Here is an 11,673-nt window from a genome sequence, read left to right as displayed (position 1 = left end):
CAACCAAATAATTAGAATTATAAATTAGAAGAAGAAAAAATTGGCCCAAGTATTTCATTGTTTACTCTCTCTCTCTCTCTCTCTCTGAAATTTATTTATTTATATTAGTTTTATTTTTTCCATTTGATTCTTTTACATTAATTTAAGGTTGGACTTCATATATGCAATTCTCACGGTGCAAATATATATATTGCAACTTGAAACTGGAATGATGTTTGATTTTGTTAAAAAAAAAATTCTATTTTATTATTTGAGAATAATTAAAAATAGAGGGAGCTAAATTGAAACTGGAGACGAAAAATAGTTATAAACACAATTCATTCATTTTTCCAGTTACGTGGCTTTTATTTTTCAATTTAATCTTTTAATATTAGGTACTTACGGTGTCAAAAAATACCCTAACATTGGGTTAATGTTTAATTTTGTAAAAAAATAATTATTATTATTTATAAAAAATTAAAAATCGAGGGACTGAAATTGAATCTTAGTATGGTTTATGCACCACACCAATCAAGGATAGTTTTAGTTGTTTTAATGTGTTAATATCAAAAATAAATTTTAAAAAATAAAAAAAAATATTTTAAAATAATTTTTATTACATTTCCAACTATCCACCCAAGATTCCAAGGTGACGTGTGGGATGCAGAGTTGATGGTTACATAGATGCAAAGTTGATGGTTACATGGATTAGGTTGCTGGGAATTATAAGTTTAAGAAGTATATTTAAGATATGTAATTTAATTGAATAGTTCCTAACTTTTTAAGTGTTCAATCATGATTTGTAAGTTCAGAATTCCACAAGATGACGATGATGTTGAGCTCAATATCAAGTGTTGCAATGGAGGTCAGAATTCATTTAGAAATCACACACTTTCATCTCGATCTCTCTCTGATTTGATTCAAAGATCAAAGTCAAATTGCACTTGTTTCGTGATTTCCACACACTCTCTCTCTTTTTTCTTGTGTTTTTGCATATTTCTTACAGATTTCATGTTTTTTTTTCCGTCACCAACCAAATAATTAGAATTATAAATTAGAAGAAGAAAAAATTGGCCCAAGTATTTCATTGTTTACTCTCTCTCTCTCTCTCTCTCTGAAATTTATTTATTTATATTAGTTTTATTTTTTCCATTTGATTCTTTTACATTAATTTAAGGTTGGACTTCATATATGCAATTCTCACGGTGCAAATATATATATATATATATATATATTGCAACTTGAAACTGGAATGATGTTCGATTTTGTTAAAAAAAAAATTCTATTTTATTATTTGAGAATAATTAAAAATAGAGGGAGCTAAATTGAAACTGGAGAAGAAAAATAGTTACAAACACAATTCATTCATTTTTCCAGTTACGTGGCTTTTATTTTTCAATTTAATCTTTTTATATTAGGTTCTTACGGTGTCAAAAAATACCCTTACATTGGGTTAATGTTTAATTTTGTAAAATAATAATAATTATTATTTATAAAAAATTAAACATTGAGGGACTGAAATTGAATCTTAGAAAAACAAAATTAAAGTTTCAAGCGCTATACATTCAGCACTGTTTTCAAAAATTATGCCTTCAGGTTTCGGTCAAATTCTTTCTGATCCTTCTAGTTTGATAATTACAAGTTTTGGTCCAAAACTTTGTTCTGTTCACATTTAAGCCCATGAGTTTATAAGAGGAGAGAGAAAGTTGCCTAAAAATTAAAGAGAAGAGAAAAAAATTTAGCTGTCCACATTTTGATTAAAAAAAATTGTTTTTGATATTAATAATTTTTACTGGACGAGAAAAGTTTTAATGAGATTTCTTTTGTTTTATCTTGTCCAAAAAAAAAAATATAATATAAATCAGAATTAAGAAAAAGTAATTTCTTCTTATGATGTTTAATCATTTCCATTTCTAGATATTATCTGGGAAGCAAATACCATATTTTGAATAAGAGAAATTTTAAAATGTTAATTAAGGAATATTTTTTACTTCTACGAGGGATTTTTCAGCTTATATGAAAATATTATTTTCACTTTTGATGAGTGCGGTATTTAATTGTTTCTTTTATTATTCATTTATTTGTTTCTTCAAAGTGCATAAATGCTTATACATAATTCGTAGCACCATAAAAATCTCTATTGTCATCCCACATTATAAAAGATTTTAAGAATAATTTCTTCTTCTTCTTTTTTTAATTACAAAAAAAGAATAACAATGCACATGGCTAAAACTTTGTTAATATCAAAAATATTTTTTTAAATTAATTTTTATGTTTTTATAAGGTTATAATGATTTCATGTTTCGATATATGAATTATTAAGTTAATCTAGATTAACTTAAATTAATCTAACATGATATTTTTTAATATTTTAAAATAAAATTTTATTTTAAATTAAATTATATTTTATCAAATATTCAAATTACTTTTAAACCTATAAAAAAAACCTAAACCATATCATATCAATTTTCCACACTGAGAAAATGGACAAGTATAACACTTGCAGCGTCTTAGAAACTAAAAGCAAGAGAAAGAAGCAAGAAACTCTAAAGGATAATAGAAATATTCATAATGTGGTGTTCATAGGTACTTCTATAAGGATCCCTGAGTCACAACAATTGTTGCAGGACTTGTTCAATGGAAAAGATCTTTGCAATAACATTAACCCTCTAGCCACAATAATTTTGTTTAAAAGAAATTATTTATTATATCACATATTAAAAAAATTCAAAAATATATATATATATATACAAAATTAAATTAAAATTAAAAAAATAAATAATTTTTAAAAGCAATACATTCCTAAACACCCCCTGGATATATTCGTTGAGGGTAAAATGATCCAACCGAAGAACACAATTACTATCATAAATGATGAGGGCAGAATGTTAGAAAAAGAAATTAAGAACATGGTAAAAGAAGTTGAGAGGTTTTGCCTAGGTTAAGGAATTCTTCATAAGAATATCTTTGCTAAAATCAAATTTAATTTATTTGGGATAAACAATCTTATACATACATCGGTAACAATACTACATTTATTTTTTTTGGAATTGATGAGTTTACATTGTAACCGATGATGGTTTTTTTTTTTTCAAAGGGGAATTAAAGCTTGACGCTGGAAACATATCGAGAAATCCAATTCATGAAGAAGGATGATCATGTCATATAATATATTTTAAAAAATAAAATAAAAATAACTTACGTCTGTTAGATCATAATGAATTTTTTTTTAAAGCAATCTGCATGCCTCTGTTCCTTAGAAAGGGAGCTCTCTAGCACCAGTGGAGGTCGGGAACATACTCAAATCAGGTCCAAGAGATATAATTCAATATTTTTTAATTTCTCTAGTTGTTTTTTAATACCTTTTCTAGTTAGGTTTCGTTTTTTTGTTTTTTATTTGGTTCAGCTTATTTTTCAAAACAATTAAAATTGATTATTTAAAAATTCTCAATCCAGATTTTTCTCAATAACTTAGGAGCTGTGATTCTAAGGTTTAAAAAAACCTTAGTTTCTCTTTTTATAGACTAAGGATGTAATCTTTAAGGTTTAAGGGGCACTGGTTTTTTTCTTTCGCTATACTCGTCGATCTTATCAACTTGGTATCACAGCTTCTGGGCACAACGACAACCATGGACACACAAACCACGTCAACTATACCTTCTTCTTCAGCAAGCCCGATCACGACTCTCGTGAATCCGATTTAGCAGCAGCAAACCCTTCCTCGGTCAACAATGTTTATTCCTCTGTCAAATTACGCGCACCACTCTATCTCCTTGAAACTGACTAGTACAAGCCATTTGCATTGGAAAACACAAATGAAGTCCTTCCTTCAAGGACGAGGGCTATTCGGCATTTCGGATTTGTAGAAGGCTCCAAACTATATCCTCTATCTCATGTTATTGTTGAAAATACATTACTGTCTCAGCCAAATTCGACTCATGTTCTATGGGTTCGGCAAGATCAATTGCTGAGGAGTACCCTTATTTCTTCGTTACCTCCTTAGGTTTTTTATTTGATAGTCGATTGTACTCCATCCCGTAGTATCTGGCTGACCTTGGAGAATGCCCTTGCTTCTCCGTCTACCCGGATCATGACAATACATATTGCTCTTCGAGAGCTCCGGATGCATGATGAATCTGTAACAGCTTATTTGCAGCGAGCTAAGCATTACCATGATGGGCTCGCAAGTGCTGGGTGGCCTCTATCCACAGCTTCGTTACCACTTTATCAACCAGGTCAGAACCTGTTTCTTCCATTGGTTTATTATTGACTCGTGAATTTTCGCAAAAGGATATATATGTTTGAATGAAATCTCAAAAAACCATGTAGTTTAAGAATAAGTCTCTCGATTGGATAATCGGTAAATTAAATGGTTATAACAATTTTATTTATTTTTCTAGGTAATCAATAACACTTGTATTTGATGTTTAGCAGGTTAAGATGATTTATAGTTAACATATATAAAAGATTTTTTTTGATAAAGATACAAACATTTTAATGTTTAAATAAATATTTTTTTTAAAAAATATAATAATATTTTAGAAAGAGATATTCTAAAAATATATATAATAAAAAATAAAAATATTAATTTTTATTTAAAATTTTTTATGATGTATTTATAATCTATAAATTTTTTTTTTGTAGCAAAAAGAATGGAGGATAACTTTATCTTTGGCTCTCGAATTGCAAATGGCTCAATCACTCCCTCGGAAAATCCCAGTCAACGGAAGCAGCAGCATGTCGATACTGCTACTGACAGCCCTTTGTGGCAATAACAGAAGCAGGAACCATGTATGAGGGGATAGGAACCATGGCAATTTTCGCTCCTCTTACCATCAACCAGGGACAGCCCGGAATACCAACAATTCGTGCTCTAATAATTAGTGGTCCCCTAATGGTCAGAACCAGAGAAGCATCCGATGTCATCTGTGCAATAGGTTCAATCACACAGCTCAATTTTTCGCTCAACGCTTCAATCAATCTGAATACCCGGCTGCCTATATATATGGTCACTCATGTTCCCTCTACAGCCACTTTGCAATGGCTTCTTGGGATCATCTAGCTGATGTTTTAACTAAACATCCAGATGCTTCTCAGTTCTAACTTGTTAGATCCAAGCGTCACGTTGACTCCCTCCACCATCAGCTTGAAGGAGCATATTATAGTATTTGATGTAGTCGGTTATTATAATGTACATATATAGGTGGTCATATTTCTTGTTATACGGCTGTTATGCATTAACTTTCCTATTGTGTATTCAAGTAAGTGCGCATCAAAAACTGAAGCCTAGAAGATCATAGGCTTACAGTTTGATCTCCTTGTTTCTTTTTGTTTCTCAACTGACATAAATATAACATTATGCGTTCTGCGTTCTGCGGGTGAAGACATGAAGCCTTTTATACCGTGTCTTCTGTACCGTAAACATTCAATCGTCGAGAACGTATTGTTGGGACCACGTGGTATTCAAGATCAATGCCTATTGGAGACTGAGCATGCGCACACAATATATATTTAACATGATTGGCAAATCATAGAATAGTCTATATTATTATAGACAGAGAAAAGATACATATTCACAGAGGAGGAGGATCATCTCACTTCCAGCACTCTTTGCTGCACCGCAGCCCTTCTCTCTTTCTCTCCTCACATGTTTCTCTTTATTCTGCTCATTCTTTGCTCTACAAATGGTTCCTCTATTTTAGGCATCAATGGCCAACAACTCCAGCTCTTAATTTCTCAACAATTTGGCCACCTATCTCACTAATCTTGTTTGATATTTGGTTGCTGCACTTTCTTTGTCAATGTACGGTGTCGTTCATTCTTGGTTGATGCACATGTGAGCTTATACATTCACATTAATGGCAACAAACCTAACACGTATGGCTTATTTCTGTAGCTTAGAAGCCTCGTCATTTTAGTTACCAAATTCCCTCAGTTATTGATTTATAGAGAGGCATTTTAGACTATGTTGAGTCTGGATGACCTGCTCCACACATCGCATCAATATTTAGCAGAAAAACATCTGTCCTCAAACCTGTTGTGAGTGTGACTATAGCCATCACTCTAATGAAAGATAGAGAAGAAAAACAGTTCATTCGATCATTGGACCTCGTACATATGTCTTAGTGAAACAATCAGTGAATCCCTTCAGTTTTAAGAACCTAATTTGTAGTCTTTGGCTATATTTTCACATTTGTTTGTAACTTAGTCGCTCTATTGATTTTTCGTAATAATTTAAGTTTTTTCTTTTCTTTTCTAAAAATCCTTCATTTCAAATCAAGTTTCCAAAATCACCTACTACAGATAAAATAAAAGATTCGTTAAAAAAAGTAATTAAGTTTTTCTAAATATAATTAACAGTCAACTTTATCGAAGGACTAGCTTATGGTTCTCAAAACCAAAAGATTAATAAAAAACATAGAGACTAAATCATAAATTATTTTATTTTGGCTCAATGCAGCGATCAAGATACAAAATTTCATCTAAAGATTTTTTTCATCCTCAGAGAAGCTTCCATCATATTCTCTCTATGACTAAATGCACTAACTCTGATGTACTCTTCACCACCAGGACCAAATCCTCTACCTGGAACAGTCACTACATGTGTTTTCTCTAGGATTTCATTGAATACATTCCAAGAACTCATCCCTGGAAAATGAACCCACACATAAGGGGCATTTTTGCCTCCATAGACCTTCAATCCAAGCGATTCAAATGCTTCAACAAGTATTTTCGCGTTCTCTTTGTAGTAGTCAACCACATTGCACACAGCCTGAAACAAGAATTGAAAAGAGTGAATCCTAATTGAAAAGGTCAGCTTTGTGATGCTAGAAAAATCTTCCAAGCGAGGCAGTCACACCGCTAACTCACCTGGTAACCATCTCTAGAAAGGCATGCTAGTCCTCCAGCCTGAACAATATTTGAAGCGCCATTGAAGCAGGTGCATACAATGCGGTTGAAATCTTCTATGACAGGAAATCCGTTGGAGTATTTCAACTCTTCAGGAACCACTGTCCAACCGAGGCGGACGCCAGTGAACCCAGCAAATTTGGAGAAGGATGAGATCTCAATAGCAACCTATGTCACAAAAACACCGAATTCGATAATCAGTCAGGAAAAAGGAGCTTCACATCAAATCCAGAGGCGAGAATTAGTATAATAATCGCTGTCAATGAAAAACCTCTTTGGCTCCAGGGATTTCAAAGATTGATCTTGGGCTTTCATCTGATATATAGGCAGCATATGCAGAGTCATAAACTATTATGGAGCCGTTAGTCTTGGCAAAATCAACCAGTTGCTCTAATTGCTGCCTAGATGCAGCGCTACCAGTTGGATTGTTTGGAGAGCAGAAGAAAATTATATCTGTCCTTGGAGTAGCAGACAGGTCAGGGAAAAAATTGTTCTCAGCTCTACAGTTCATGTAAACAATGTCGCTATACTTCCCACTTTTCTCTTCCAACTTGCCGGATTGACCAACAATTACACTGGTGTCAATATAAGCCTGTCTCAAGCATATACAGCCTATCAATATGGTGACTGAAACTCCACAAGTGTCGAAAGAGAAGGCAGAGTGGAAAAATATTGCAGCATGGAAATACTATGAACACAATAATATTCTTATTTTGTATTGTACGAATCGTTCATTGCGGGTTAACTAGATCCTGATAAAATTACCGGAAAAGAAGGGTCCTGAACAGCCACCTTCACATTGGAGCCCAGGAGCATCTGCCAGGGAAAACAAGAAGTCGAGGTTTAGTATTGTAGCATCGGTTTATTGGCTATATTCCACTTAACCAGTGAGGCCTGTATACCGGTAACCATTCTCTTGTTTACCTGAAGACGTGAAATGTCACATTGTGCTCCATCAGATACAAAAATCTCCTTGCCTTTCACCCCTGTACCTCTGTAAAGCGTTTCCGCAATAGCCATTCGTAATTCCTGTGCAGAGAAGCAACAAAACTTCAGTTTTGTAATATGGGCTTGGATAGAATAAACGAGTGCTGTACACAGACAGATTCGCAGAGAATACCTCGCAATATTTATTGATATGTATTGCATTTTTTCAGATGTGATCAGATCTTGAGCAGCATAATAAATTAGTCTATTTCTCTGTTAATCTTCTCTCTTCCATTGGGTATAGAACAGAATTAATATTTTTTTCTTCTCTAAGAAAGAACAAATTTCAAATCTTTCATCGTTGATCTGGACGGAAATTAATTTTCCAGACTTAAATTTGGATTTAATCACCGTGCTTGTAACACTGTGATATTCTAGCATGAACAAGAGCGTTAGATTTTCGATTTCGAATCTCACATGTCACATTTGTCATAAGTCAGATAAAATTCAAGCATATCCTTGATAAAAAATCCGGCCGAGTCGTTTTGTTCTCCGTTTTGGCTACTCTCGGAGCGAAAAATCGGCGTTTGCTGTTAAAAATTAATGTAAATTTACCACACCTTTTTTTTCAGGTTTTGTGCAGCGTTTACACTAGAGTTTTAATAAATTTTGATTTTTTTTTTTGTGTTTCTCAATTTGTTTAAAGTGTAAGTATGGAAAATAAGTTTAAAAAATAAAAAAAATATTATTTTAATATATTTTAAAATAAAAACGTATTTTAAAAAACAATTTCAACCATTACTCTAAACCGGCAGAACTCACTTGCGTTACCTTTCTAGATAGCATGACATGATTCTTGTTTCATTTTCCTGGTATTAACCAAACACGAGAAAAAATGTACACGTACTTATGCTGTATACAGATTTTCTAGTCAACAGCAAAACCAATTAAGTTGGGATTCATTATTTTCTTTAAGTGATAATGATAAAAAAATCAAAACGGAGAAATAATTTATCAATCTGCACTGCTTCATCTCAGAACCGAACAATTCACTCAAGCATCTTCATGTGCTCAAGGATTTGTGTCGGAGTGAAATTAATGAAGAGGTTGTCCTTGTACATTTTATAGCATCGCTCCACAAAGGTCAATCTGTGGGGATCGGGATATGGTAAAGAGGGGTGGGTTTTGTTTTTTCATCGATCATTTTAAGAAAAGAGCAGCACAAGCACGAAAGATGCTATTATATATACCATGTCGCCCTGCTCTGCTCCATATCCTCTGTAACCTCGTGTAGTTGACAAACCATCTGCATGCTGCAAGAAAAAAGTACTTGAATGTCAACAGAGTCTCGAACAAAATTAGTCAATAGCTCTGTTTCACCAAATGGCCGAGGGGAAATAGTCACCTCAGCCATCGCCGTCGTTATGATGTCTGGTATAGGCTGTGTGGTGTCACCAATTCCAAGTCTTATCAACCTTGCATTTGGGTTCTTTTGGATGTGCTCATGCTCACGTATGGATATCTGATTAAGAGTTCCCGAGGAATGAAAACAATCAGATAATTGTCAATGATTAAGGAGCATGTTTCGAATTAAAAAAAGAAAGAAAGAATACATGAGTTGATAGAATTAACGAGCACGAATCTAAAAGAGTTAGGGCGCATGATAACAGCAACAAGAGAACCTCAGGAAACAAATATCCACTTCGAAGGCCCTCCATATTAACATTGCGGGGGACATGTGTCCAGTGACCTGTCATCACATGCACATTCTTTATCATGATTAGCAGACCGAGATTATAATTAAGAAACTTAATGGTGGTTTAAGAAGCACTGTGGATTCGAAAATGACTCACCAGCTCTTCTCTCATTGCCGGACTTCGAACTGTAAATATATACACCCAGCAAAGGTAAACGGAAATCAGTAAACACTATAATAAAACATAGTACATGGAGTGAAAGATAGAAACTGAAAAACGGAAGAAACAGATGGAATCCGTGCATGTAATGACACTAATCGAAGTCATTTCTGTAAAAAGAATCACCTGGTCCAGTTTGTTTTGGGTTGTAGTAAGATTGCCTTGGGTATGCAAATGCACGATGTCACTTGAGAATAATTCATAATTTGGGTTTCAGGTTTTCCAAATAAACAGGTATCTCCTCAAATATGTGAAGCTACAGAGAGTTTATACAGAATTCAGGCACGAGAATGTCTTGCGGCATTGATGCTATATATACCAACAGCTTCCGTAGGCACACTGGATAAAATTTCCAGCGAGTTTCTACTTTCTATAAGCAACCTGTCTACTGTTAATACATAGAATTTTCCAAGAAACTTCCAACCTGTTGGAAAATTGAGACATTAAAGATAGCAACATGCACATGCTCAAAACCGGACTGTACTAGTGCAATTTTCAGATTGTTTAATGTCATTTCACGTTTTCTACTACAGCTAAGACTAAGCTAGTCTTTTCGCATTTTCCACAGGAAAAAAACTCATCCACTTTTCTTAGAAATTCGTGCAAAGAGAGCACTGATCCGTTATTGACTAAAACAGTTAATCTTTAATTAAGCCTCTATGAAAAAGAAAAAGTGGTCTTTAAGCCTTTTTAGCTTAAAAAAAGAAGAAGAAGAAGGCTTTATGGAGTGGGAATAATACACTTGAATCTGTCGACAAGGACAAGACCTATGCTATCATTTCTCCTCAAGTTCCCTTGGAAGACAAAAAACTTATTGAAAAGGATACAAGTAACATTTTAAGGTCACACATGTGGCAGCCACTCAAAAACTGAGGATGGGGGCCTGGCTGCCGAAGCCTGGAAGAACCTGATATTTCGGTTTCATTCATGGCCTGAAGTCGCCAAGCATTTGTTTTTTCCACACCTCCTAATACTTCCAACCCTCTGTATTCGGAAGAAGAAACAAAAAGGAATTTTTCTAAGATAGGATGAGAGCAATATATATATGTTCTGTGTAAAACATGCTCGATTGCGTGCAAGCTATTCACGGCAAATGTTACCACACGAGTTTTCTTTCGAAGAATAGAAATTGGGTTCGAATGCCAGATTTTCGAAGCAACTTCAAGTACCTCGATCAACCATTTTTCCCCGAAATGAAGCCACCTTGTGGAATTTAGGTCTGTTTGTTTGTCTTGAAAATTTGACTTTATAAAAAAATAAATTATTTTTTAATATTTAATAGTGTTACTGAAAATAAATTAGAAAATATTTTTTGATGTTTGGTTACTTCATATAAAATAATTTATTAATATTTAATTTTTTTCAAGTTTATTAAAATAATAAGAAATAAATATTACAAATTAAAAGGTTTAATGAAAATAAAATTAAAAAAAATAATCTAATTTCATAAATTATCTCAAATAAAATAAATAATAATCAAAATAATAAAGATCAAATTTAATAGATAAAAAAACTGAAAGATAATGAAATTAAAAAAAAATTATAATTTTATAAATTATTTAAAATAAAATAAGTAACAATCAAAATAATGAGTATTAAATTTGATAGATAAAAAATTTCAATTAAAGAAATAATAAGAGAAAAACAAATAACAATCATAAAAATAAAAACCAAAACTAATATAAAAATTAAATTAAATCATATTTTAAGGGGTAAAGTTAAAAAAAAAGAGGTTCAAAATAAAATATATAAAAATTAAAAATTTAAGAATTAAATTTGATAAAATCAGCAAACAATATGATATTTTTAAATTTTTCATAATTTTTAGAAAGTGTTATACGTTCAAAATAAAATTAATATAATTTTTTAAAAATCAAATTATATTTTTTAATTAAAAAATATTTTTTATTAATCAGTTTTTTTAATAACAAATAAATATACA

At 32.4% G+C, this 11,673-nt stretch overlaps 1 protein-coding gene across 1 annotated transcript; it reads right to left on the bottom strand.

The window, feature by feature from the left end:
* Window positions 1-6,397: 6,397 nt before the first annotated feature.
* LOC105127889 (probable LL-diaminopimelate aminotransferase, chloroplastic) lies at window positions 6,398-10,128 on the bottom strand. The gene is made up of 10 exons (XM_011029361.1): window positions 9,858-10,128; window positions 9,669-9,697; window positions 9,498-9,565; window positions 9,221-9,337; window positions 9,066-9,128; window positions 7,813-7,917; window positions 7,654-7,704; window positions 7,160-7,480; window positions 6,850-7,056; window positions 6,398-6,751 (listed from the first exon to the last, which is right to left on the bottom strand). The coding sequence occupies exons 1-10, from the start codon at window positions 9,932-9,934 to the stop codon at window positions 6,458-6,460; spliced, it is 1,332 nt and encodes a 443-aa protein (XP_011027663.1). The 5' UTR covers window positions 9,935-10,128; the 3' UTR covers window positions 6,398-6,457.
* Between the last annotated feature and the right edge of the window lie 1,545 nt (window positions 10,129-11,673).

This window comes from Populus euphratica, unplaced genomic scaffold (assembly GCF_000495115.2).
Source record: "Populus euphratica unplaced genomic scaffold, PopEup_1.0 scaffold93.1, whole genome shotgun sequence".
Taxonomy (NCBI): Eukaryota; Viridiplantae; Streptophyta; class Magnoliopsida; order Malpighiales; family Salicaceae; genus Populus; species Populus euphratica.
The sequence above is the reverse complement of the archived record's forward strand: the minus strand, read 5'-3'. Positions and strand labels throughout refer to the sequence as shown.

Excerpts from the sequence above, each read along its gene's own strand:
- LOC105127889 (XM_011029361.1), bottom strand. The coding sequence starts at position 9,934 with ATGAATTATTCTCAAGTGACATCGTGCATTTGCATACCCAAGGCAATC. Across the intron at positions 7,705-7,812 it reads GTGACATTTCACGTCTTCAG|ATGCTCCTGGGCTCCAATGT; the intron begins GTAAACAAGAGA and ends TTTCCCTGGCAG. Across the intron at positions 7,057-7,159 it reads AAATCCCTGGAGCCAAAGAG|GTTGCTATTGAGATCTCATC; the intron begins GTTTTTCATTGA and ends TTTGTGACATAG.